Here is a 26,201-nt window from a genome sequence, read left to right as displayed (position 1 = left end):
GACCTGCAGGTTGTGATTTTCGCAAATGGACACCAGTCTTTTGCCATTGGGATTGGTTCTTTTGTGAGCAGGGTAAATTCCTATAACTTTCTTGTACTTCTGTTCACGACCTAGTTGGGCATTGAAGTCACCCAAAAGAAGCTTGACATGGTGTTTGGGGATTTTGTTTAATTTTTCATCCAGTAGGTCCCAGAAAGTATCAACTTCGTCTGGATCAGACTTGTTCTTATCGTTTGTAGGAGCATGTGCGTTAACTAGGGCGTAGGTTTTGTTCGCACATTAATTGTGAGTATAGACAATCTGTCATTCACAGGTTCGAAATTTGCAACCGATTTAAGGATCTTGGTTCTAACAGCAAATGCAGTTCCAAGCATCACAGCTCCATTGAGGATTCCTCTTTGCACTTTGCTCTTGAAAAATCGGTAGCCTTCAGATTAAAAAATCTCTTCATCTGGGTACCTTGTTTCCTGTAGGGCCATTATGGATATCTGATTTTTGTGAAGAGTTTTGGTGAGGGTTTTCAGCTCGCCAGTTTGTGTAAGTGAATTTATGTTGAAAGTTGCTAGAAAGGTTTTAGATTTTGGCCTGAGTTTTTGACTCTTCGGGGTACACCGAGACGCTCCGACTCATCTCTTGCATGATGACGAGTCTCCCCCAGAATCCGAACAAGACTCGTGAGCTGTGGCATTCACGACGAGGGATTTATCCGAAGATTTACCCCCTGGGGTATGTTTCTTGAAATGTTGTGCCATCATGCTTCTTGACTTGACTTTGCTTTGGACGGGTACCCATCCTTTTACAACTAGGGTTGTTAGCCCTAGAGGTTGCCTCAAGATGTTTTCTGGCTTCTGGTCATTTACCAGTCTTTGCCGTAGCCCTGGCAAGGGACCAGCTTTTTTTTTTTTCACGGTGGTATTTTATTTCCCTACTACCCTCTGACTCTGCTGGCGGCAGAGCCAGCGAGCTTCCCCAATTCCAATGGGATGCGCCCGATGGAGGTAACTGGTAAATCCCCACATGGGGATTATTATTGTTATTATTATTATTATTATTATTATTATTATTATTATTATTATTATTATTATTATTATTATTATTATTATTATTATTATTATTATTATTATTTGTGTACAAACTCATGAGTGTGACTACATAAAGAATAAGCATAATTTTGTTTATTGTTATAAATGCAACCTGCAGTTAACTCTAGGGAACAATGAGCTTTGTTTGAATTGATAATTAACTGATATTCCTCTTACATTTCATTAAGTTGGTTATGTCTGCGATAGAGTGTTTGTGTTATACTGAAATTTTTGTATATTTTCATGATCATATAAAATCATGAACTTTCACTTACCACATCGAGATGTGGAATTGATGGCATTCGTAATCGTCCTTCAGGTTCTTTGGGATTACTGGAACGCTCCTTTACCATTTCCACTGTACCATCACCAGCAGCAACCAAAATTTTTGTCTGCAAGGGCTCCGTCAATAGTGCTAAAGCCGTGACACCTACAAGAAGGAATTGTTTATTATTTTCCAAATGAAGAGACTCCCTTATTTCTTCTACTATCGCAGAATATTTCCTATGGTCACACAAGAGAGGAGAATGAGTAAAGTAGAATAGGTACTCTAAACTAAAAATTCTTTACCTTGTTATTATATGACCAGAAAATGGAAAGGAGAGAATACTGATTTAAAAATACCTATTCTGTATATTCTTGTCTGGCCAGAATTTCCCTCTGCCACGGTATGGAGGAGACCGTACAGCCAGTGACTCTATGCTGAGTGTGCTGGGCAGCGTGAACTATCCAGAAAACCCAAGAGGGCCAATGATGTCAGGTGGATGAGCTCTTTTGGGAGTGAAACCCATCAGGGCACCCTCTTGGCCTTAAGGTAGAAGAACAATAAATATGTAGACAAGGGCATGGGATCTAGCAGTTAATGGAAACCACCTGATTACTTTATTCCTGTGCTTACAAGTCATGGTGGCACAAACAAAATGGATTGAAGTTGCAATGCACTCCAAGTCTAGGTTAGACAGCAGCAAGCCTGAAGTCTCCATATTGGAACTTGAAGTCAGAGAGGACTCCTGCAAACAGGTAAACTCTTCCTCCTGAAATGAGAGCTGATGAGCATTACCAAAACACATTAGAAGGATCAAGGACACAAAAAGTATATCTCAAGAGGAAAGAAGAATGGTGTAAACAGAGGAATGATATTAGTCAACAAGAGTATTGTGGAGTTCATGAAGTACTCAGCCATAAACAATAGGCTGATGAATCAGTTTCAGGTCTACATGCCTACTAAAGAAGCACCAGATGAAGAAGCTGAATAGTTATACAATCAGATGAGAAAAGAACTCTATAAAATATCTAGGAAGCAGCCAGTACACATCTTAAGGGATTTCAATGCTGAAGTCGGATGCACTAAGGATGACTTACCCCTTCAAGACTTCACTGGACAGTTTGGGCTAGAAGAAGGTAATGGCAGAGGAGAGCACTTGCAACAGTTTGCCACATTTCAAGAGCTGGTAATTACAAATATGCTATTCCAGTACCGCCCACACTAACCCTCCACTTGGACAGAAATACAAAAATCAGATTGACTATAAACTAGTAAGATATGATGGAGAACATCTGTAAGTAATGGTTAAGATCAAACCAGCAAACCAAGTGCTGTGGTTCAGATCGCAGGTCACTCAAAGTCACCTGCATATTCAAGCTTTACTCATCCAGAAAGAGTGAGTAGAGAATGCAAATATGCATTACAAACCCTGTTGAGTTGCAACACAACCTGCAAAAAGGAAGTCAGACAACAGACGACAAAAGGCGTTGAAATGGGACAGGGACAGGTGTCAAAAATTGGACTGAGAGAGCTGCAAAAAAAATGGTGAACCCGCAACAGTTGTAAAGAAGGAGCACTGGATTACAGACTCAACACTGACCTTGGATGAGGAGAGGAGAGCACAGAGCACTGAGAACAGAAGATGAGTGGCATGAAGACAATGAGGAGAGACTAAGGATGCTGAACAGGGAGATCAAGGCTGCGTATGTAAGGGACAAGAATACATAAATCAAAGACCTTTCTCATGTACTGGAACAACATGCAGACAACCATAACCTTGTGAACTTCTTAGTTAAGTGAAATACCTGGCAAGCGAATTCAAAGATAAAAGGCAAATCATAGGCAAACAAAATGGTAACAAGAAACCTGATCCTGAAGGCAGTGTGGAAGTGCTACTCTGAAATCTTGTTCAAACAAAATCCAACATGGAACCCTGGAAACCATAACGGCCTACTGGAAGACAAGGAGCTTTCAATCTTGAGGTCGGAAGTAAAAAACAGACAGACATCTGCAACAAAACAAATTCCTGGTATGGTTGGGGTTCCCACTGAAACCCTAAAGGCCATGGGTACAGAAGATATGAAGAAGATATGAAAAACATGGAAATGGCTGGATGAGCGGTGTGAGTTGATATTTATCGCTATCTACAAGAAAGGAGCTCCCAAAGATTGCAGCAACTACAGGACTGTGGCAATGATCTCTCACACTAGCAAGGTTATTCTCTAGATCATCAATAGACTGAAAGCCTTCCTACTGCCACAAATAGCTGAAGAACAGAGCATATTCATGCCAGGCAAGGGTGCAAGGGCACAAGAAAACAGATTTCAGATGTTCAACAGATTGTGGAGAAGGCCCAAGAGTACACCATCCCAACATTCTTGTGCTTTACAGTTTATGAATCTCATAATCACAACGGTCCATATTGACAACGAAAAATATATACAAAAATACCTTGAAAGAGGAAAAATTAAAAAATCCACCTTAGCAATACAGTTCAAAACAGCCTATATTAAAACACACTTAAAAGGTCATGTTTAAAATACTTTGGTACATGTTTTGGCCAAATATTTAGGCCTTCTTCAGCCACATATAAGAGTAGGAAAATGTATGATGTAACGTTAAATATAATTAAAACTGACAAAAAGTGTCATATGAATATGTCCATCTTGATGAAAATGGATATGTCTTTTTCAAAAAACATGTCTGGGTTTTTCATGAATCAATTCTTGAATGTTGGAGACAATGTTCTTGTTATTGCATGAAATTAATTTCATTGCAAAGCCTGTATTGTTGATAGTATACTTTTTCAAGGTACAATCAAAGGTTCCACCTTAACAATACTAAAAAATTTATGTTTAATTAGGGTGACATTAACAAGTTTCAGGACATGTTTTGTCCTTCTCTTTGGACATTATCACCTGAAAATACATGTAAGATAAGTAAAACAGACAAGGTCACAAATACCGAATATGTCAAGTTAAAATACATGATAAAAGTCAAAGAATGTTCTTAAAATTCTAGAGCTCAATTGCTTTTTTTTCTGCTCCGTTGGAATGAAGATGAAATTGTTGAACACACGTAACAGTTCCAATAAAAATTCAATGATCGAATTCTTCTTATGTTGTTGATAAACTTAACTAAGGTATTTTATTTGATCCTGTATTGACATGCCTAAATTTATTAAAGAAACTATTTAAAATAGTTCATGTTGGGTCCACCTTTTCAATACACATGTATTGACTGAAAATTATTTATTCTATCATACATGTTTCAGGAACAATATGCATTCCCTTCATCAGTGAAGTCAAATCCTTATGTTGGCATGAAGATGTGTCGTTCATAATTTTTAGTTAAGAGGTTATGAGGGAGGCAGAATATTTGACTGTAAGTGCACACAAGGAGAAAGGTTGTGCCGTAGTTGAATATTCATCCTCGGCTGCCCTAGAGAGGTGAGGCTTGATACATGTGTTACAGATGACTGAAGGTGGTGACAATGGACTTAGCATCGGCAGTCTAGATAAATACAGAAGTTTTTTCATATCATAATACTTGTAAATCATTATTTGTCAATACTTGTTCATATTATCACCTAATTCTTTATCACTGACAAGTTTATGCAACAAAAACAATACTGTACATATATACACATGTTTAAGGTGATTTGATAGAATCTGAGGATGTTCTTGTAGAACGAAACATGTCATTACTGTATTTGTATCATAGTGTGTATTTTTTACAGGTACGTTTATAGTGTTATAATTTATATTGAAATTGTTGTGTGTTGACAGACTGGAAAAAAAATTATGTTACATTTTCCAAATGTTATACTGTACATTATATTACCAGATGCCTAAAAGTGCCAAAGAACTGAGAAATATTTCTGACGATCTCGACCAGCAACTGTACCACACTGGAAGAATTCTAAATACTCGTTGGTTAGCTTCAAGTTACAGAAGTGTTTCTGCAGTTTGGAAAAACTAGGCATTACTCGTATCACATTTTGAAAGAGCAAAACAGGATGAGAATAGGGATGAGTGAATTGACAGGAAAACAAGAATGTTAATAAAACAAACCCTGACAGAAACTTTCTCAAAAGTCAAATTCTTCGGTGAAATTTCTGAACCATTTGAAATAAAAACAGGAGTCAGACAAGGGGACTGCCTGTCACCAATTCTCTTTAACATTGTTCTAGAAAAAATCATTAGAACATGGGAAAAAGCCTTGGAAGTGAAAGGAATAAAGGGAATACATTTAGGGAGGAAAGGACAGAACTTAGAAATTAAATGTTTGGCTTTCGCGGATGATCTTGCACTCTTGGCTCACAACCGAGAAAATGCCCAAATTATGCTGAATACTCTACATGAGATCGCTGAGAAAACGGGTCTCAAAGTGTCATATGAGAAGACGGAATACATGGAATATGGACATCAAGGGGAGAGACACTTGGAAGTGAAGCATGGGACTGTAAAAAGAACTGAGAAATTTAAATATCTAGGGGAATGGATAGAATCTAATGGATTGGATAAAGAGGCAATTAGGGCAAGAATTAGAAAACTAGAATTGGCTTACAGGTTAACCCAGAACAGATACAACAAAAGGGCAATATCTTACAAGGTGAAACTTAGACACTACAGCTCAGTGGTAAAGCCAGAGGGTCTCTACGCTTCAGAGAGCCTGACAATGAATAAAAAGGGTGAGTTTCAAGATCTCGAAAAAAAGGACAGGAGAATCTTAAGGAAAATTTTAGGACCACAGAAAGTGGAGGAATAGGAAAAATGATGACCTCTATAAATACACCGAAAAAATCACTGTCACCATGTGAAAGCGAAGGCTAAAATTCTATGGGCATCTAGAAAGAATGGATGAGAAACGACTAACTAAGAAAATATTCAAGTACATCACTGGACTAAAAGCTTCGATGAAGTGGATGGAAGAGGTAAAAAGAGATGCAATAGAAAGTGGACTTACAGTGGATATGGTTCACAACAGAAAAGAATTTAGAAGTCGAGTGGACAGCATCAAAACATTCCAGGAGAAACCACCAAAATGTAGACCCAAACTGGTCATATCTGAGAAAGAAAGGAAGATCAGAAGTGAAAGAATGAAGAGGTTCTGGAAGAAGAAGAAGAAGAAGAAGAAGAAGGAGAAGAAGAAGAAGAAGAAGAAGAAGAGGAAGAAGAAGAAGAAGAAGAAGAAGAAGAAGAAGAAGAGAAAGCCAAATTTTCATGCGGTCCATAGGCGGCCAAATTCGGAAACAAGAAGAAGAAGATGTTCTCTTGCAAAAATTATGAATGGTGACTTTATTCTTGATCTTGGTCTTGTGTGTGATGCTCTTCAAGAGTTGGCAGAACTCAGTGTTGAACTACAAGCATGAGATATGACATAAAGGCTCATAAAGAAATATCTAGGCATTCTTTTGTTTGAAAATAGCACATTTAATAGTGGTCTTAACTATTGTGAAGCTCGAAGTGCAGATGAGAATGTGAAATTTAAGGGAGTTACCGTGGAGAAGAGAGAAACAAATTTGAGCTGCCAATACAGAAAACTTTCTTGATCTGAAATCATGACAGCTTAAGATGATGGATGGAAAATCGTCTGTTAACAAAAGAAGACACACAAATACCAGAGTGGACAAAAGTACTGTATCCTGGATGTTGGTCAGATAATGTTTAGCACAATATCACTTTTGGTGACGTTGAAGCACAAAATTTGTATAGGCGATTAAGGATTAAAGACAGGCAAGTTCTAAGAGGTTATCGTGGATTTTTAGTTGAGAAGAAAATGTTTGTGTCACTACCACCACTTGAAAACACCAACAGCATTCCCATTTCTACCTCTGAACACGAATATGGTTTCTCACAAATTAACTTAATATTGGCACCAACAAGGGCTTCAATACATCTGACAACTGCGAGTTCATTGATGTTTACCAAGCTGGTAGGTCATCCTCTGCGAGATTTTCATCCTCTACCATAAATGTAAACTCCTGGTACCCGAAAGGAAGACATCACGCGACTGACACAAAGATAAAAGAACGTTCACATGAAGGTGACAGCACCAGCATCAAGGGTCCAATTTGGAAGTTATTGTAACAGAAAATGCACTAATGTCATGTCTTCATGTTTACTAACATTTTAGTTACCTATGTTGAACTATGAAAGTTAATGTAGAGATTAGATTAAGTTTTGTTTTGCCCTATAGATTGTGTAAGACATTATGGTACGCTATATGTTTAAAATTAATTTTAACTAATTTACTGCAACCGGTCACCTGGTAGTATAATATGATGACACCATAGAAACTTCAGCCTGCAACTCCAATATTCTATATTTGTGATGGGTCGAGTGAGTACCGGTTAACTTTTCTCTAGAAGAAAAGCACTGGTTAGGCCTATAGTGAAGTTTTTACCCATCAAATTCAAAAAACCATAATAATAAGCACCGCTTCCAGACTGCTATAGTACATGTGAGAAATCCATAGAAACCAAAAAAATTCCGTAGTTGTTGGCATCTCTGGATGAGGTATGGAGGAAATGCCAGCCTAAGCTGACCATCAAGCTCTCTCCAAGGTTCTCAACCTTGGTAGTAACTTGATCAGTGTGAAACATCACCGGCCCCAATGAACAGTTCTACAACTATCAAATGCATGGCGGAAAATTGAGCAAAAGCTGCTACCCCAGTTGGTAACCAATCCACCGTCACCTCGAGTGAAGCATGTCAGCTTTTGGATTCTGGGGAGCCTGCACCGACATGCTTGGTAATACTTCAATGAAAGAAGGGATATCCCTTGAGGGTCCACCTATTCAATACTTCATATTGTCCCTGGAAGGCAAAGTATCATAAGCGACATGTTTGTCAAAATTCAGGTTACAGTGTTTATATGTCAAGTGGACTCCACTGCACATTCTGGCAAAGTATCATAAACATCAAATGAATCTCGAGGTTAAAAACAATGTAAAAAAAAGAAATTATCATAACCACCATTAGTACTATACAGAACACCAGGTTATCGTAAGCACCAGTATTGCTGGCGCACCTATCGCATGTTGATTGACAAGCTAGTATACTAGTGGAATGTAGAAAAGGGGCGGGAAGCAAAGAGAAGAGGCTGTTTCTTGTGACAAACTTGACTGAGCAAGTACGGTCAGTAGCTAAACATATCAGTTCATTGTCAGTACATAGTTCTACCATTTGTGTACAAAGTGAATTATGCTGCTAAATATTCTAAATTGAAGTTTGCGACCAGAGGAGGACACAGTTTTATGAAAAAAGAAGCTGAAGAGGGAAAGAATAAAACAAGAACAATAGAGAAGGGAATTGTTGATAGGACAACAAAGAAAAAAAAAAGCAGATGCAACAAAAGTACTGTAGAGGATGGTCAAGAGAATTTTCACTGAGCTCGATAGCTGTGCGGCCAGTATCCAGTAATCGGGAGATAGTGGGTTCGAGCCCTGAAGATGGTTTTCCATGGTTTCCTATTTTCACACCAGGCAAATGCCGGGGCTGTACCTTAATTAAGGCCACGGCCGCTTCCTTCCACTTTCTAGACCTTTCCTATCCTATTGTCGCCATAAGACCTATCTGTGTCAGTGCGACGTAAAGCAAATAGAAAAAAAAAATTAACCGATCAAGTTGGCCATGTGGTTATAGTCGCGCAGCTGTAAGCTTGCATTCGGGAGGTAGTGGATTCAAAACCCACCATCAGCAACCCTGAAGATCGTTTTCCATTGTTTCCCATTTTCACACCAGGCAAATGATGGGGCTGTGCATTAATTAAGGCCACAGGTGCTACCTTCCCAATGCTAGCCCTTTTCCATCACTCTGTGGCCATAATCCTTCAATGTGTTAGTATGACATTAAGCAAGTAGCAAAACAAATTAGTAGAACAGAGATAGCATGAAACTGAAGAAACTTCATTTGGTACACCAGGAAAACATGGAAAGAGAAAAAGTGTGTAACAGATTTTTAAGATTTTGATGCACAATCCATGAAGTTTACATCCCTCAAAATACAACTCCATCAATATCTAAATTACAACCTGTGTCAGGAGAGAGGACTGGTTACCAAGGAGGCTGAATCATTATGAAAAGTATTGTAAACGAGTTAGATTTCAACTGGAAGAAGATTAGAAATTATAGAAGGATTTTAATCGAGGTCGCCTATACGGCGGAAGACCTGCACCAGGTCTCTGGAGGCCACACACCATGACAAGACAGCAGTTATCTTGTGAATAAATTTGTGAGTGAATTGCTACGGAAACTCAGTGTACTTCTGACAACTGATGTGTGATATCCAACAAGGAGATTAACAGGCGACACAAGACAGGATGCTGAGTAAATATTGTACTGTAATCACTGCAATTTTCACTTTGATTCCCTTATTGTAGTGTAATAAGTCAATTTTCCTATTGTTTTTTATCTCCCTTACTTAATACAGTCATTTAAGAAAATCTCTTATTATTCTCATGCCTTGCGTTCCTTCAAACCAGTCCCTCCAAAATATTGTAAGCTCTACGATAGCTATCGTAGGAGGACCACTCTGTTAGACAATACACTCGACAATGACCGGCAAACAATCGTAAGCAACGTTCATAACATTAAGTTCCTTTTTGCTACGATTGAATAAATACTTAACCTAATGTGACTATAAGGTGAAAAATTCATTTCTAGAGTAGAATTAAAACCAAAACTGCCTAAACTGTAAGTATTCGACTCACTAATCATTTTTATCATCTATAAAATTCATATTTTGTTGCTTTTTAAGATACTTTGCCATTCCAGGGACGATATAATCTTATTTGATTACATATACTGTACATTTACTCAACTATCCAACTGCGAGACAGCAGGAACAAAATTTTTAGGCTATAACACAAATGTTCCATCCCTTATACTCATATAAGATAATATGAAGCAATGTGGATTGCCCTTGCCTGTAAAACACACATGAATTAAAATATGATATAGATTATAAAAACAGTTCACAGAGTAACATAATTTTTTTTAAATCCTTAAGAATAAAAGAGTCTGACTATGTGCGTAGATTTTTAAAAAAAACTGATGTAGTCAGTAGCTTATAACTCATCTTCTGTAATAACTTGTGATATTTAAAATTAACTGAAGCAGGCTGCTTTTTTTTTGTGCTTATTTAGCATACCAGTATGGAAGAGGGGACTTCTCAAGGTTAATTCTGAAGAATAATTTGGACCTTGTTTATCATGACAAAATAGAAGATGTAGTGCAGAGTCTTACTAAAAATCTGAAAGAAGAAAAAGGACAAAGCAACTAAAATGAAGAAAATGTAAAAATTTTGAAAACAGATATAAATTGGGGACAGAGGTTGGTTTAAACTCACCCCTTTACTTCCTCTTTTGCAACTGACTTTCTTTAAGTGACATGCTGCTTGCCATGTGTTGTGATACACAGAGGAGAGTGAACAGGGGAGGAGAGGGAAGGGGAAACTGCAGCAATCGGGGAAGGGGGCTTGTTACTGGACGAAATGATTGGAGGTAGGGATTTGTTTACTGCTTGAAATATGTCTTTTATTATCTCCAGTATCTCAAGGAAGTATAGGATTTGATTGTAAAGAGGATTTTTGTTGTGTATTATATCGTTCAAATTATAATTGCTGTTGAAGAATTGATCCACAAATCTGTAGATGTTTTCTAACACATTCATTAGACTAACTCTCTTTAAGGTGGTCAAGTCTTGGTCAATAGACGTGTAAGCATGTCCTGTCTCTTCCATATGGATGATCTTAGCTGGAAATTTGCAATGCTTATTAGTGTTGGCGTGCTTCATGTATCTAGTTAAAAAAACTTTTACCTATTTGCCCAATGTAAGAGGCTTTACATTGGACGCAAGTGAGTCTGTAAATACATCCCAGAGCTTGAATAACGATCTTTATGAGAATTAACACTATTGTGATTTAAATAAGATTAAATGTAGAGAACAGGTGGATCGTCAAGGGATATTCCTTCTTCCACTGAAGTATTTCATTGTTTAATATGGGCCAAAATCATGAAGTTCATAATTTTTAATAAGATAATCAGCTATGTGGTAAACAACACAAAAAGGCACGCAATTGTAGCGGAGATCTGAATTTACCAAATGTCAATTGGGAAGGTAATGCGAACGACAGGAAGCATGAACAACAAATGGCAAAATGTTAATATGGGAAGGACAGCTGATTCAGAAAGTGATGGAACCAACTAGAGAGAAGAATATCCTGGACGTGGTGCCGGTAAAACCAGATGAACTCTATAGAGAAACCGAAGTAATAGATGGTATTAGTGATCACAAAGCAGTTTTTGTCGTAATTAACAATAAATGTGATAGAAAGGAAAGTCTTAAAAGTAAGACTATTAGGCAGTACCATATGACTGATAAAAGAGGCATGAGGAAGTTTTTAAAAAGTAACTATGACCGGTGGAAAGCGGTAAATAAAAATGTAAACAGGTCTCTGGGATGGGTTTAAAGCAATAGTTGAGGAATGTGAAAACAGGTTTGTACCTTTAAAAGTGGTAAGGAATGGTAAAGACCCACTATATTATAACAGAAAAGTACAGAGACTAAGAAGGACGTGCAGGTTGGAAAGAAATAGAGTTGGCTGTGAAAGTAAGGAGAAATCAAAGGAACTTACTTGGAAATTGAATCAAGCAAAGAAGTCAGCTAAGGATAACATGACGGCAAGCATAATTGGTGGTCATACAAATTTTAGTGAAAAATGAAAGGGTATGTAGAGGTACATTAAGGCAGAAACAGGTTCCTAGAAGGACGTTCCAGGAATCGGTAATGAACAAGGGGAGTGTGTATGTGAGGATCGTCAAGGATAAGGTTCAGATAGAGGAGCTAACTAAAACTATAGAATTAACATTTATGTATGATAACAACAACATTTACAATAAGACACAAAAGTTGAAAACTAGAAAGCAGCTGGAATTAATAAGGTTTCGGAGGATGTACTAAAGACAACGGGTTGGGGTACAGTACCACATCTGAAGTACTTATCTGATTATTGTTTGCATGAAGGAGCTATACTAAATGCATACCTGCCAACTTTACAAAACCAAAAATCAGGAGATTTTGATATGAAAATCAGGAAAAATCAGGAGGTACAATTGGTCAAAACTGCTTATTCTACATGTCTTGCACAATACAGGAGTACTATGGTGTATATTACTTATTGTCTCAAAACATGACTGTTGCTATATGAGGCTACAAGGCTAAAAATGACAAATCTCTACTCCCTCATAGGAAGTATGCGAGTGAGATGATCGGTCTCTGATAAGCCTTCCGAAAATAGTATGAACTCATGAGCCACACGTGTGAATCAGACATGCGCTTAGCTGCCATTACACAGCAAATGCATAGATTAATATACTGCATCATGCACCCGCAAGATAATGTGAAGCGCAATGCTATTTTTATCAAGTAATAAATTAAAATTCGCCAGAATTGTCTCCAAATGGCTCCTACAATCTCTGGAAAAGTAACTAGTCAGTATCTTTGAATTCATCACTAAGTTACTTAAAAAAATTCCATATCTAGCTACTAGATTCTAGAATTGATTAGACTGATGTGAACGAACATGAATGTAGCACACGAGAACGAGAGATTGATAGTTGATATACGCGACACAGTATACAGGTTTCAAAAAACGTCGCACACTCATGCGCATTTCTGGTATTTATAAACATCAATTTTTCATTTGAAAGCGGCCAATGAGCGAAGGACTTCTGAACACTGGTGTATGAAGCTGAAATGGCGAGATTTGAAAACAAATGTTTGAAGTTCACCAAAAATAAAAAATTAGCTACAATCGGGAGAAATAATAGAATAAGGGAGAGGCGGGAAATACTGCCAAAAACGGGGAGTTTCCCGCCTAAATTGGGGGAGTTCACAGATATGCTAAATGAATGCAGAGTTTCTATGGTGGTGAATGGTGGTGAATATTGTTTTAAGAGGAAGTACAACTAGGCAACCATCCTCTATATAACACTAATCAGAGGGAAAAATGGAAGGGGTCCGACACTTCGAAAAATGAAGGTATCGGCCAAAGGAAGACAAGGGCCATGAAGGGCATGAAAATGAAAGACTCCCTAGCCCTCACAAACCTAATAGCGTCGGGGTCGGAAAAGAACAAGAAGTGACCAAGGGAGGTCGGATAGGATAGGTGAAAGTGAGGAGCCTGGCACAAGTAAGTGGAAGCAATGCCAGGACTCAGCTATGGGCCCCGTGGTCGCCAACCCACGCTCCAAAGTTCAGAGCCCATGGGGCCCCTTTTAGTTGCCTCTTACGACAGGCAGGGGATACCGTGGGTGTTATTCTACCGCCCCCACCCACAGGGGGGAGAGTTTCTATAGTAGCCCCTGTGTAAAAAGGAAAGGGTGATAAGACATAAAGCTGAAAATTACAGGCCAGTCAGTTCGATGTGCAATGCATGTAAGCTTTGGGAAAGCATTCTTTCTGATTATATTAGACATGTTTGCAAAATTAATATCTGGTTCAATGGAAGGCAGTTTGGGTTTAGGAAAGATTATTCCACTGAAGCTCAACTGTTGGATTCCAGCAAGATCTTAGATTCAGAAGGTCAAATGGACTGTATCGCGATTGACCTATTTAAGGCATTTGATGGGGTAAATCATGGAAGACTACTCGCAAAAAATAGTGCAAATGGACTAGATGAAAGAGTGAATGAATTGGTGGCTATATTTCTAGAAGATAGATCTCAAAGAATTAGAGTAGGTGAAGTTTTATCTGGCCCTGTAATAATTCAGAGGGGAATTCCTCAATGCAGTATTATTGGACCTTTATGTTCTCTTATATATATAAATGATATGAGTAAAGAAGTGGAATCAGAGATAAGGCTTTTTGCGGATGATATTATTCTGTATAGAGTAATAAATTAGTCGAATGTGAGCAACTGCAAAATGACCTTGATAATGTTGTGAGATGGACAGTAGGCAATGGTATGATGATAAACGGGGTTAAAAGTCAGGTTGTGAGGAAAAGTCCTCTCAGTTATAATTACTGTGTTGATGGGGTGAAAGTTCCTTTAGGGGATCATTGTAAGTACCTAGGTGTTAAAATACTAAGGAATGATCTTCATTGGGGTAATCACATAAGTGTGATTGTAAATAAAAGGTACAGATCTCTGCATATGGTTATGAGGGTATTTTGTTTTTGCTAGGGGCTTTACGTCGCGCCGACACAGATAGGTCTTATGGCGACGATGGGATAGGAAAGGCCTAGGAGTTAGAAGGAAGCGGCCGTGGCCTTAATTAAGGTACAGCCCCAGCATTTGCCTGGTGTGAAAATGGGAAACCACGGAAAACCATTTTCAGGGCTGCCGATAGTGGGATTCGAACCTACTATCTCCCGGATGCAAGCTCACAGCCGCGCGCCTCTACGCGCACGGCCAACTCGCCCGGTATGAGGGTATTTAGAGGTTGTAGTAAGGATGTAAAGGAGAAAGTAAAACCCCCAAGTAGAGTATGGTTCCAGTGTATGGGACTCTCACCAGGATTACTTGATTCAAGAACTGGAAAAAATCCAAAGAAATGCAGCTCGATTTGTTCTGGGTGATTTCCGACAAAAGAGTATCGTTACAAAAATGTTGCAAAGTTTGGACTGGGAAGACTTGGGAGAAAGGAGACGAACTGCTCAACTAAATGGTATGTTCCGAGGTGTCAGTAGAGAGACGGCATAGAATGACATTAGTAGACAAATAAGTTTGAGTGGTGTCTTTAAAAGTAAGAAAGCAAGAAAGAAAAGTAAGAAAGATCACAATATGAAGATAAATTTGCAATTCAAGAGGACAAATTGGGACAAATATTTGTTTTTAGGAAGGGGAGTTAGGGATTGGAATAACTTACCAAGGAAGATGTTCAATAAATTTCCAATTTCTTTGCAATCATTTAAGAAAAGACTAGGAAAAGAACAGATAAGGAATCTGCCACCTGGGCGACTGCACTAAATGCAGATCATTAGTGATTGATTGATGGATTGATTGATTGATTGATTGATTGATTGATTGATTGATTGATTGATTGATTGATTCAGTCACTCAAGAACAACAAGGCACCAGGTGAGGACTCTAAACGTGCCAAACTTTGGAAGTATACAGGCGAGAAAACTCTGGATAAACTGACAGAAATTACTTGCAAGATTTGGGAAACCGAGAAACTTTCTAATGGCTAGACTTCTGCCCTGATTCACCTCCTTTATAAAAAAAAATTACAAGATGGGCATGATCAACTATTGTGGCATTTCTCTACACCTAATAACCTAGAAACATCTCCCAAAAGCTTTTCAGCCTGAGGAACATCAAGATCCACAACCGGGGGAGTACCAAAATGGTTTCAGGAAAGGGTGTTCATGGGCAGAGCTGATTTTGAACCTGAAATCCATCCTTTTCCTATCTGAAGCTCGGGTACAAAAAGTTTGTTGTGACCTCTGTAGGCATAAAGAAGGCCTATGACTCGACTGATCATTCCACCCTAATTCAGATTGTGACCGGATGGGACAGCAAGAGGGGAAGTCATTGAAATCTCGTCATTGTATTTTGAAAAATTTATGTAATACTTTATTTAATATTGGAGGTGTAAGCCATTGATTTATTGTTTTATTGTAAAATCATTTTAAACCTGTGAGGAAAAGAAATTATGAACAATACTGAACAATTTATATTGAACTTATTACTATTATGTGAAATTTTGTTGTAACTGGTATATAAATTTTGAGGCAGTGTGTACTGCCACATGTCGTTTTTTGGTGATGAAATTAGTGATGCATAAAGAAATGTTCTCGAACTTACAAAGAACTTACCTCATCAAGAATAAAGAGACCTTATTGGTCATAATAAAAATGTTTTTAATTGGTGAATGTGTAGGTCAGGAGTAATGCGATTGCCCTATTGGTCACCTAGTGATCGGACCATTTCTGGCTTCTGGCTCCGTTGCGAGAGCGAAACATGTTTTCCGCGTCTTTAACTTCTGACCAGCCTAGGGAGCAGACGTACTGTTCGTCTGTCCCGTCATGGGGATACCAGCCTCTGGGGTAAGCGCTATTTCTGTTTTTGAACTTTAACTGTAAATGTAAATTTTACTTAGTGCATCGGAGTTTACCCTCGGTATCCATATTCGCCAATTTGTTCATTGTAGTGAATTAGTTTTTCAACTAGTCATTAACGTTCTATTTTTGGAGGCAAGTCCCTTTTTGTTTGTTCAAGAATATTGTAATTAAAAAGGAAATTTAGCATTCCCTTTTCCTGGTTAAGTTTTTGTAAGTAACGTGTAAATTTAAATTTCCTTCGGGATTGCCTCCCGTAGATCTGTATCCCTCGATGTATGCTAATTTATCCTCTGTGCCATACTAGAAGTGTTTTTGGTACAGGAGCAAGTTAACTTACACCCTGCGTCGAGTTTTAACCCTTATTTTTATTTTCTTCTTAATTTGATAATATAGTATGCAAACCTGTAAGCCCCTTTAATTTTCATCTTGTAATTTAATTTCTTTGGTGCTTGTATTTGCTCCTTTTACAAGTATAATTTTCGTTTTTGTTCAATATGTATTTTGAAATTACTTTCGCTAGTAACACATACCTGCCAACTCATTTTCATTGTAAATGAATTTATTTATTTTGTAATTCCATTTGTTTTCATGTTGTTCAGCTCTTTATTTTCACTTTGTTAGTAAATTTAGAATTCAAAGGTGATCGCCGTCTATGTTTCTTTCCTCACGACAAGTAATCATCCACCCTCTTAGGGATCCTAGCCATTTCCTATGTCCTTCACTAGCTGTCATGTTGGTCAACCTGTTTGTTTTTACTTCAAGCTACTCGTGTCTCTGAACCTTGCGAGTGCTGTAACTGTTGTTTTCGTTTCTTTTCTTTTATTTTATCTCATCCGTTTTATTCCTTTTAATATTTTATTATTATGTATTGATGTAATGTAATGTTGACCTAGTGCGAGGTTACACAAATCCTAAAAGAATTTGGTTTAAACAACAAAACAAGAGCAATCATCCAGCACACTCTCACCAGCACTACCTCTATAGTAAAGTTTGGAGGAGATATTTCAGGTGCCTTTGAGATTAAGACGGGAGTTAAGCAAGGAGTTGGGCTCTCACCCCTGCTCTTTAATTGTATCTTCGAGAAAGTCATCCATGAGTGCCTCAAAGAAATTACTAATGAAGGAGTCCAAAACAGGGTCAGATATGATTACAGAAACCTAAACCTTGCAAGTGATTGTCTAGCATTTGCGAATGATCTTGCAATCTCTTCTGATTCCCTAGACAAATCCACAAAACAAATTAATCAGCTTAGGGCACATGCAGAGAAGGCAGGACTCCAGATCTCCTTTGAGAAAATGGCGGTCATAATAAATATCAAGCCAATGACTAGAGAGCCAGTGTTGGCACAAGGGAAAATGAAGTGAGTAGAAAAGTTGAAGAACCTAGGAGAGTGGATGGAACCCAATGCTTGCGAGAAAGAAACCTTCACATCATGCATAAATAATATGGAAATGGCATACCAGCTAACTAAAGGTGTCTACAACAAAGGTCAATATCTTTCAATATGAAGCTCAGGCACTACTGCAGTGTCATCTATATGCTGCAGAATGTCTCACAATGAGCAGAAGAGTCCTGATTGAAAAAACTGGAGACCAAGAAAAGAAAGATTTTGAGAAAAATCTTGGGCCCCTATCAAATAAAATAGTGAATATAGTAGATAGCACAACCACAAACTATACACCCATGTGAAAAATATAACTGACACCATCTGGAAAAATACAAGATCACCTATGGACACATGATGTGAATGTACGCACAAAGATTGGCAACTAAGATCTTCTTCTTCTTGAGGCGCCTTCTCCTAGAGGAGGTTGGCGGTCCACATAGCCAGCTCTGGACGTGATGTTGCATCATGGAAAGCATCTTCTGAAGTGCAGTTGTGCCATCTTCGGATGTCCTTCAGCCATGAATTCTTCCTCCTGCCAACAGACCTTTTCCCCTGTATTTTACCTTCAATGATGAGTTGTAATAGCTGGTACTTCTCGCCTCTCATAATGTGCCCTAGATATTGGGTTTTTTTTTTTTTAACAGTAAGTAATAGTTCTTTTTGTTTCTTCATGCGATGAAGAACTTCGTCATTTGAAATTTTCAGCACCCATGGTATTCGGAGTAGGCGGCGATATAGATACATTTCAAAAGCATCAATTCTTTTTTCTAGATTTTGGTCAAGGGTCCAGCTTTCACACCCAAAAAGAAAAATGGAGAATACATAGCACCGAATCATTCGCATTCTTAATTGCACACTTAGGTCCGATTTTGTAAAGAGCTGTTTCATGCTAAAAAATTGCCTCCTGGCCTGTTCTATTCTAGATTTTATCTCTCTCTTGGAATCACATTCCTCATCTAGCACAGTACGCAAGTATTTGAAGGAGGATACTTGTTCAATTTTACTGCCGTTTATTGACAGGGTTGCTGGAATTTTTCTTTTCGAGAAGACTACAACTTTGGTCTTGGAAGCGTTGACAAACAGGCCAAACTCTTCACTGCGCTGGACTAATTTGTCTATCATGCGTTGGAGCACAGGTAATTCATTTGCTATGACAACAGTATTATCTGCATAACTGATATTGTTAATTGCCTGTCCATTTATAACTATCCTGCTGTTTTCCTCCAACAACACCTCCTTAAATATTGCCTCAGAATAAATGTTGAATAAGAGAGGTGACAGCACACAACCCTGATGAACACCTTTTCTGATTGTAGTCGCTTCTGATGTTCTTTGGTCAATTTTGACATCTGCGGTTTGATTCTAGTACAGTGCGCTGATAATGCGTAAATCGCATTGGTCAATACCAGTCGATCTTAATATCTCTATCATCTTTTCATGTTTCACAGAGTCGAAGGCTTTTTTGTAGTCAATAAAAAGTATATACATCGACATTCATGTCCCTGCACCTCTGTACTAGTACATTTAAGGAGAAGAGTGCTTCACGTGTGCCGACCCCATTCCGGAAGCCAAACTGGGTCTGATCCATATAAGATTCACATTTCTTGTAAATCCGGGTGTGTATGATTCGCAGAAATATTTTGAGGACATGGAACATCAAACTAATCATACGGTAATCATCACACTGGGAGGAGTTCTGCTTCTTTGGTATTGGTATGAAAGTTGATCTCAGCCAGTCAGAAGGTATCTTTCCTGATGTATAGATGATGTTGAACAACGATGTTAGTAGACTGAGGCCGGTTGAGTCCTGTTCAGCTATAACTTTAACAACTTCGGCGTAAATTCTGTCTGAACCAGTGGCTTTACCATTCTTCTGAAGTTTAATGGCATTCAATACTTCATTCTTTGTTATTTCAGGACTGGCTAAATTGATTCTTTCGTCAGGTGGTGGAGGATCATCTCTGTCATCATTGAAGAGATATTCGACGTATTCCTTTCATCTTTTAAGTTTTTCTTCAACTCCTAAAATAATCTCATTGTTTGTGTTCCTTAATATTTGTCTGTATCGCTTCTTTTGTAGACCACTCAGCTCTTTCACCTTTTTATATAGGTTAAAGTGATCATGCTTCTCCTGAAGTTCCTCGATTTCCTTGCATTTGTCAGACATCCAAGATTCCTTTGCTTCTCTGCATTTTCTACGTATCTCTTTGTGTAGATTTTTGTATTTAACGGGGTCTTTATCTTTATATTTCCTCCTTTCATTCATAAGCTCCAGGATTTCATCAGTCATCCAGTTTTGCTTTTTGCTGCTGTTGACGTATCCTATGTTATTTTCCTGGACTTGAGCTATGCTATCTCTTATAGAGTTCCTTGTGGATTCTACTTCTGTATGTTAAGACTCTTTTATTGCTTCCATCTTTTCTTCCAGAGCAGCACCAACACTAGTTCTGACATCAGAACTGGCCAATTTTCTGATGTCTATGCGTCTTGATATTTTAGCACACCCTGTAGCAATTCTAAAGCGTTGCATTTTAAAGTCCATTACTACTGGGTTGTGGTCAATGTTAATGTCAGCACCAGGATAGGTTTTTACTGATTTCACGAATTTCTTCAGCTCTTGTTTCACTAAAATAAAATCGATCTGAATTCTGACAGTCTTTTCTTCATTATCTGCAGGTGAAGTCCATGTGTATAGCCTCCTAGGGTGAAGTTTGAAAAAGGTATTAGAAACGAAAACTTCATGTTCTGTGCAAAACTGCACCAATCTGTCTCCCCTTGTGTTTCGTTCACCAAGACCATAGCTCCCTACATCATCACCTTCAGCACCGAGGCCAATCTTTGAGTTGAAATCACCCATGACCAGTGTTATCTCTCCTTTCTTTGTAAGTTTCAGTGCTTCATTCAATGTATCATAGAATGATTCTATCTCTTCATCATCTTTGTCAGAAGTTGGTGCATGAACCTGGATGATATTCATAGGTCGGTGTGTCGTTTGCAGCCTTAGTAACAATACTCGATCACTAATTGGAACGAAATCTAAAAGTGATTTTACAATCATTGATGACACAATAACGTCAACTCCATACCTGTGGTTAATATCATCTCCCCCTGAAAAGTACAAGGATCCTTCCTTTATAATCTAAATCCCTGATCCAGGCCATCATTAACTATTTTCAGGACAAAAACTTCTAAGGGGCTTGGTTAACTAAGGTAGAAAGAGATCTCAAAGAACTGGAGATAACATGTAAAGACATCTTGGAGTTTGTCCCACTCAAGAAGAAACTTCAAGCATGCAGTGGTTTCCAAGAAAAGCCAAAACTAGAAACAGGAATGGGAATGAACACAGGAAAGAAAGGAACAATACCAAGAACAAGAGCAGAAGTATTGGTCAAATGACAAGCCCAAAGAAGGAGACAGTTGAAATGATGTGGTCCATGGTTGAATGAATGAAAATAATAGCAAGTTCATGACTCAATTGACTGACAGACACCATCTTGAATATCAAGTTCTTCAGAGAAATCTTGGCTTCATTTTAGAATAAAGACAGAATTCAGACAGAAGACAAATCACCACCATTCCTCTTCAACATCATACTGGAGTAAATCATGAGAACCTGCGAAAAAGCATTTGAGAAGTGGAATGATTAAAAGGAATACACTTGGGCAGAGAAAGGGTAAAACCTAAAATTTAAATACTTGGCTTTCGCTGAAATCTTGCCCTCATAGACTACAGGAGGTAAGGTAGGGTGTATTCTGCCCAAAGGCAGGTTCGAACCTCCACAGACATGTGCCTGGGCCGGAGTTTACGTACAGTAGGGTGGCCAGTTATTTTCCGCTCCTCCATTCCCTTAACCCCCACCACCACCACCAACAGCGTGTGGCAACCCATCCAAATCTTGACCACGCCCAATGTTGCTTAACTTCGGAGATCTCATGAGATCCAGTGTTTCAACCCGACTACGGCCATTGGCACTAAAGGAGAGAAGATATCCAAAAGAAGCTGAAGAATCTGCATGAAACTGCGGAAAAAACAGGTCCTGAAGTGTATTGTTGCCCATATTGTGTATAAAGAATATATGCTATAAGATATATTCCTATTTGCTAGAAGAGTTGTCAATGTTACCATTTAGAGACTCTTAGCAACTGAACCGAAGTATAATTAGTTCTAATATTATTCGATGGATATCAAACAAAACTAATGTAATGTAATGGAAGGTATTTCAAGGGATATAGTATAAAGCCAAAATAATAATCATCATCATATCATCATTTTCCAATTCCAGTTTGCCAGGTGTAGTGATAAAGCTGAAATATTCAATAATAATATGCAATGCCTTGACTTGGAAGCTCCAGCTGGGCAGAAGACCAAGAATGATGTCCTCACTCCAGTACTGATAGAAAGACAGTACAAACATATTACACAATTGTTACCATTTTAATAATAAGACAACTCAAAATTCATCGGCTGCAACATTTGGAAACTTGACACAAACTTTTTTCAGTGACTCTCCTTCACAGGCAGCCTTATGAAGGAAGTATTTGTTCATTCAGGCAATTCCAGTGAATAACAATTCCTATAGTCAATGTGGTAAACATAAACGTCAAATAAAAAATTATCTACACACAAGGGAGGTTAAAAAGAAGATGGCTATTGGCTATGGTTAGGAATACTTTTCAAAATAAAAAGAATTAATCAATAAAACTTGTCTTGACACCAGGGAATAATTTTCTTAAATCTTGCATGTGAAGTGTACTAACCTAGGGGAGCAAAATATGCACCCCGCAAAAAAGGAAAAAGTTCAAGCAGCAGCTGAGATGTGGTTTTGGAGACGGTTGAACCAAACAAGCTGGACTGAAAGAAAAAGCAACACTGTAGTGCTGTGAGGAGTAAATAAAAAGAGAAGTCTCATCAGAGAAATAGAGAAAAGGAAAGTGAAGTTGTTCAGACATCTAATAAGACACAATCGTTTTGTTGCAACATCACACTAGGGAAAATGGAAAGAGGGTGACCTAGACTTTTATATAGATGGTGGTGATTATTGTTTTTTAAGAGGAAGTACAACTGGGCAACAATCCTCCATTAACATTAATAAGAGCAGAAAAATGGAAGGGATCCAACACTTTGAAAATTAAGATACTGGCCTAAGAAAGACAGGTGCCACCAAGGGCGTGAACATGAGATACTGCCTAGGCCTTCATACGTAATACCATTGGGGTCAGAACAAGAGTTGACCATGAGAGGTCGGATAGGATGGGTAAAAGTGAGGAGTCTAGCACAAGTGGAAGCAATGTCAGGACTCGGCCAAGGGCCCCATTGTCGCCAAACTATACTCCGAAGTTAACAGGCCGTGGAGCCCTCTAAGTTGCTCTTATGACATGCAGGAAATTGTGGGTGTTTACAGGACAATCATTTTGCATGTTGATGATACCACTGCTATAACAAGCGATAAAAATTTCAGAAGCCTAGAAAACAAAATAGAAGAAATATCGAACAGCATAAATGATTGATTCAAGGTTAAAGGCTTGAAGTTAAATACACACAAACAAAACTAATGTAATGAAATTCAAACACATTCTAGGCAACATGATTACAAACAGGAAACAATAGCAGGATACAGTCCTTCAATATATTAGGTTCATATTCCATTACAAATCTTAAGCAGAATGGTCATTTTAACTTCATTTCTAAGAAGAAAAGCACTGAAAACAGCTTATTTTAACACATTATGCATAACAAAAGCAACAAATATGAAAATCATTAAAAATGTTTATCATAGCTACTTTCAGTAATTTCTTACACACGGGATAATAATTTGGGATAATTCACCAGAATACTTAGAAGTTTTCAAAATTTAGAAAGAAAAAGAAAAGAATAATAATACTAAGAACAATTAGATTTTCAGGATTTCACTATTCAGGCAGACCCTTACTTACCTCACCAAAAATAGAGTACCAACGCTACCTCATTTTATCTCTATGGACTTCTGAACCACTTTCACCAGAACACTGCAGGTGCATGCAAGTAAATCATACAATAATTATAGTACTAGAAATGAACATATACTAAAATTCCCATCCCACAGGTTACCTTTACTAGAGAAAAGTTCTTATTATATGGATATCAAGTCTACAACGAATTACCAAGTAGAATAAGAGAATTAAAACATAAGGAAACATTCAGATGAACTGTAAAAGAAAAGAAAATATTTGGAGAAAGCATACGGTAATATTCCATAAATATAGAAGTGTCGAGTGAACTATCGACATCAGAAGTTGGTGTCTGCTAGACTTCAGACCTTTAACGTTCTTTAACGGACTCTACTCAGGGCAAGAGTTGTTTTCACCGCCTTATCTGTCACCCGTTTGATATGATCCCAAGAAGTAAGTTTGGTATCAAATGTAACTCTGAGGTACTTTATACTTCTAGATGTTTCGATTTCTGTTTGTCCAATACACATTGGAATGATGGTCGTGTTCCTTTTTCTTGTCAAAAGAACGATCTCTGTTTTATGATCTGCCAGTTGTAATCTGTTATTTGCCATCCAATCTTTCACCCGTCGCATCACTTGATTTAGCTTAAACTGAGCCAACTCCAAATTTCGAGCTCAAAACAGCTATATCATCAGCATAGCCCACTAGCATTGTGTCTTCCGGCATCTCTAACCTCAACAATCCATCATACACAATGTTCCACAAATTTGGGCCAAGGATGGACCCTTGTGCTGCACCAGCTGTAAGCCGTTTCACTCTCTGCCCATCCAAACGTAGGAAGAGATTGAATATTTTACTAAGATTTGCAAGCATAGCAAAAAGTGTATGTACTGGTGAATCTTTTTAAAAATTATTTTCACCCATACCTGAAGTTCATAAGATAAGGTGATCTTATAATCTTTTACAATATATACTAGAGTATGATCTTTCAATTAATTTCTCATTATGCGCATGAGATACTCTGGTAGTTTGAAAGTTTTTTGAAGCGCTTCCAATACGTCTTTCCACCTTATCAAGGTGAAAGTGTTCATAACATCCAGAGTAACAAGGAGTGTCACTTTTTGAAAATGATGGTTACCCATTTGTGCACTTTTTGCTGTATTCAACACTTTCCATGCTGCATCGATTGTCGAATGTCCTCCTCGAAAACCATGTTGACGATCAGAGGTCCCCAGCTAGTTGAACTGCTGAAAGTATTCTTGGCTGCAAAAGTTTCTCTAATCCTTGACCAGCAGTATCCAACATACATAAAGGCCCATAGCCCCCAGATTTCCTTTTGCTTATTAAAACTAGCCGAGTTTTTAGAAATAAGTTAATTTCTATATAGGTTTCACCCAAATGTAGGAAGGGAGTGAATATTTTACTAAGATTTGCAAGCATAGCAAAAAGTGTATGTCCCGGTGAATCTTTTTAAAAATTATTTTCACCCATACCTGAAGTTCATAAGATAAGGTTATGAACTTGTAATCTTAAGGGAACATGAATTAGAAGAGATATGATATTCAACTTAAATTTTACATTTTTTAAAAATTTGAAAATAAAGCATGTAAAAAAAGAGATAAATATTATGTCTTTTTTGGCAAACAAATATTAACTTAGGCTGTATAACTGAAGAGTACCATACTTACACACTCTCTTATCTAGTGACACATCTTAATATGTAAATACGTTATTTCAAATGTAGTAGTAGGGCTACATTCTTATTTCTTTCCAATTGTTATGAAATTATTTTGATGATGATGATCATCATCATCATGGTTGTTTAAAGGGGCCTAACATCTGAGGTCATCGGCTCCTGAAATTATTTTATGGGCATGTGATATCCTGGTCCGCATCCTTTTAACGTTGGCTGTATGTGCCGTATACATTTAGTATTTCAGTGCAGTTTGAAGAAGAATAATCTGATTCATTTCACAATTGCTTTCTACCAAAGTCAAATAAATGTAGTCAGTAAAATTATATTTACAAATATTTCCTTCCTTCCTGCCAACCGACCGACCGACCGACCAACCCAACCAAACCAAAAAACCAATAAACAAACAAACAAATAAATAAATAAATAAATAAATATTGCTTTGCATTGAGGACTGTCGCCCAGGTGGCAGATTCCCTATCAATTGTTAACCTAGTCTTTTCTAAAAGGATTTCAAAGGACTTGGACATTTATCAAACAATTCCCTTGATAAATTATTCCAATCACTCATTCCTCTTCATGTAAATGAACACTGAGCTGCAGCTCGCATAAGATGAAGATGCTGGCAATGGACAGCGAAAATTGGTTGTAGTAACAAATCTTAAGATAGGGACATGTAGAACGCTGGTTGCCAGCGCAGGTGAGTCGGTCTTGGTAAGCGGCAACAAGCGAGAGGAAATATCAGCTCACTTTCAAACGTAGCTGAACACT

General features: G+C 37.9%; 1 protein-coding gene across 1 annotated transcript in view; it reads right to left on the bottom strand.

Moving 5' to 3' along the window:
* Positions 1 to 26,201, bottom strand: part of LOC136866754 (cilia- and flagella-associated protein 52) — a 256,308-nt gene that overhangs the window by 158,876 nt on the left and 71,231 nt on the right. Inside the window, exon 6 of the mRNA XM_067143864.2 lies at positions 1,358 to 1,512. Coding sequence (XP_066999965.2) covers positions 1,358 to 1,512 — 155 coding nt within the window. The remainder of the gene's footprint in view (positions 1 to 1,357; positions 1,513 to 26,201) is intronic.

Source organism: Anabrus simplex, chromosome 3 (genome assembly GCF_040414725.1).
Source record: "Anabrus simplex isolate iqAnaSimp1 chromosome 3, ASM4041472v1, whole genome shotgun sequence".
NCBI classification, from domain to species: domain Eukaryota; kingdom Metazoa; phylum Arthropoda; class Insecta; order Orthoptera; family Tettigoniidae; genus Anabrus; species Anabrus simplex.
The sequence above is the reverse complement of the archived record's forward strand: the minus strand, read 5'-3'. Positions and strand labels throughout refer to the sequence as shown.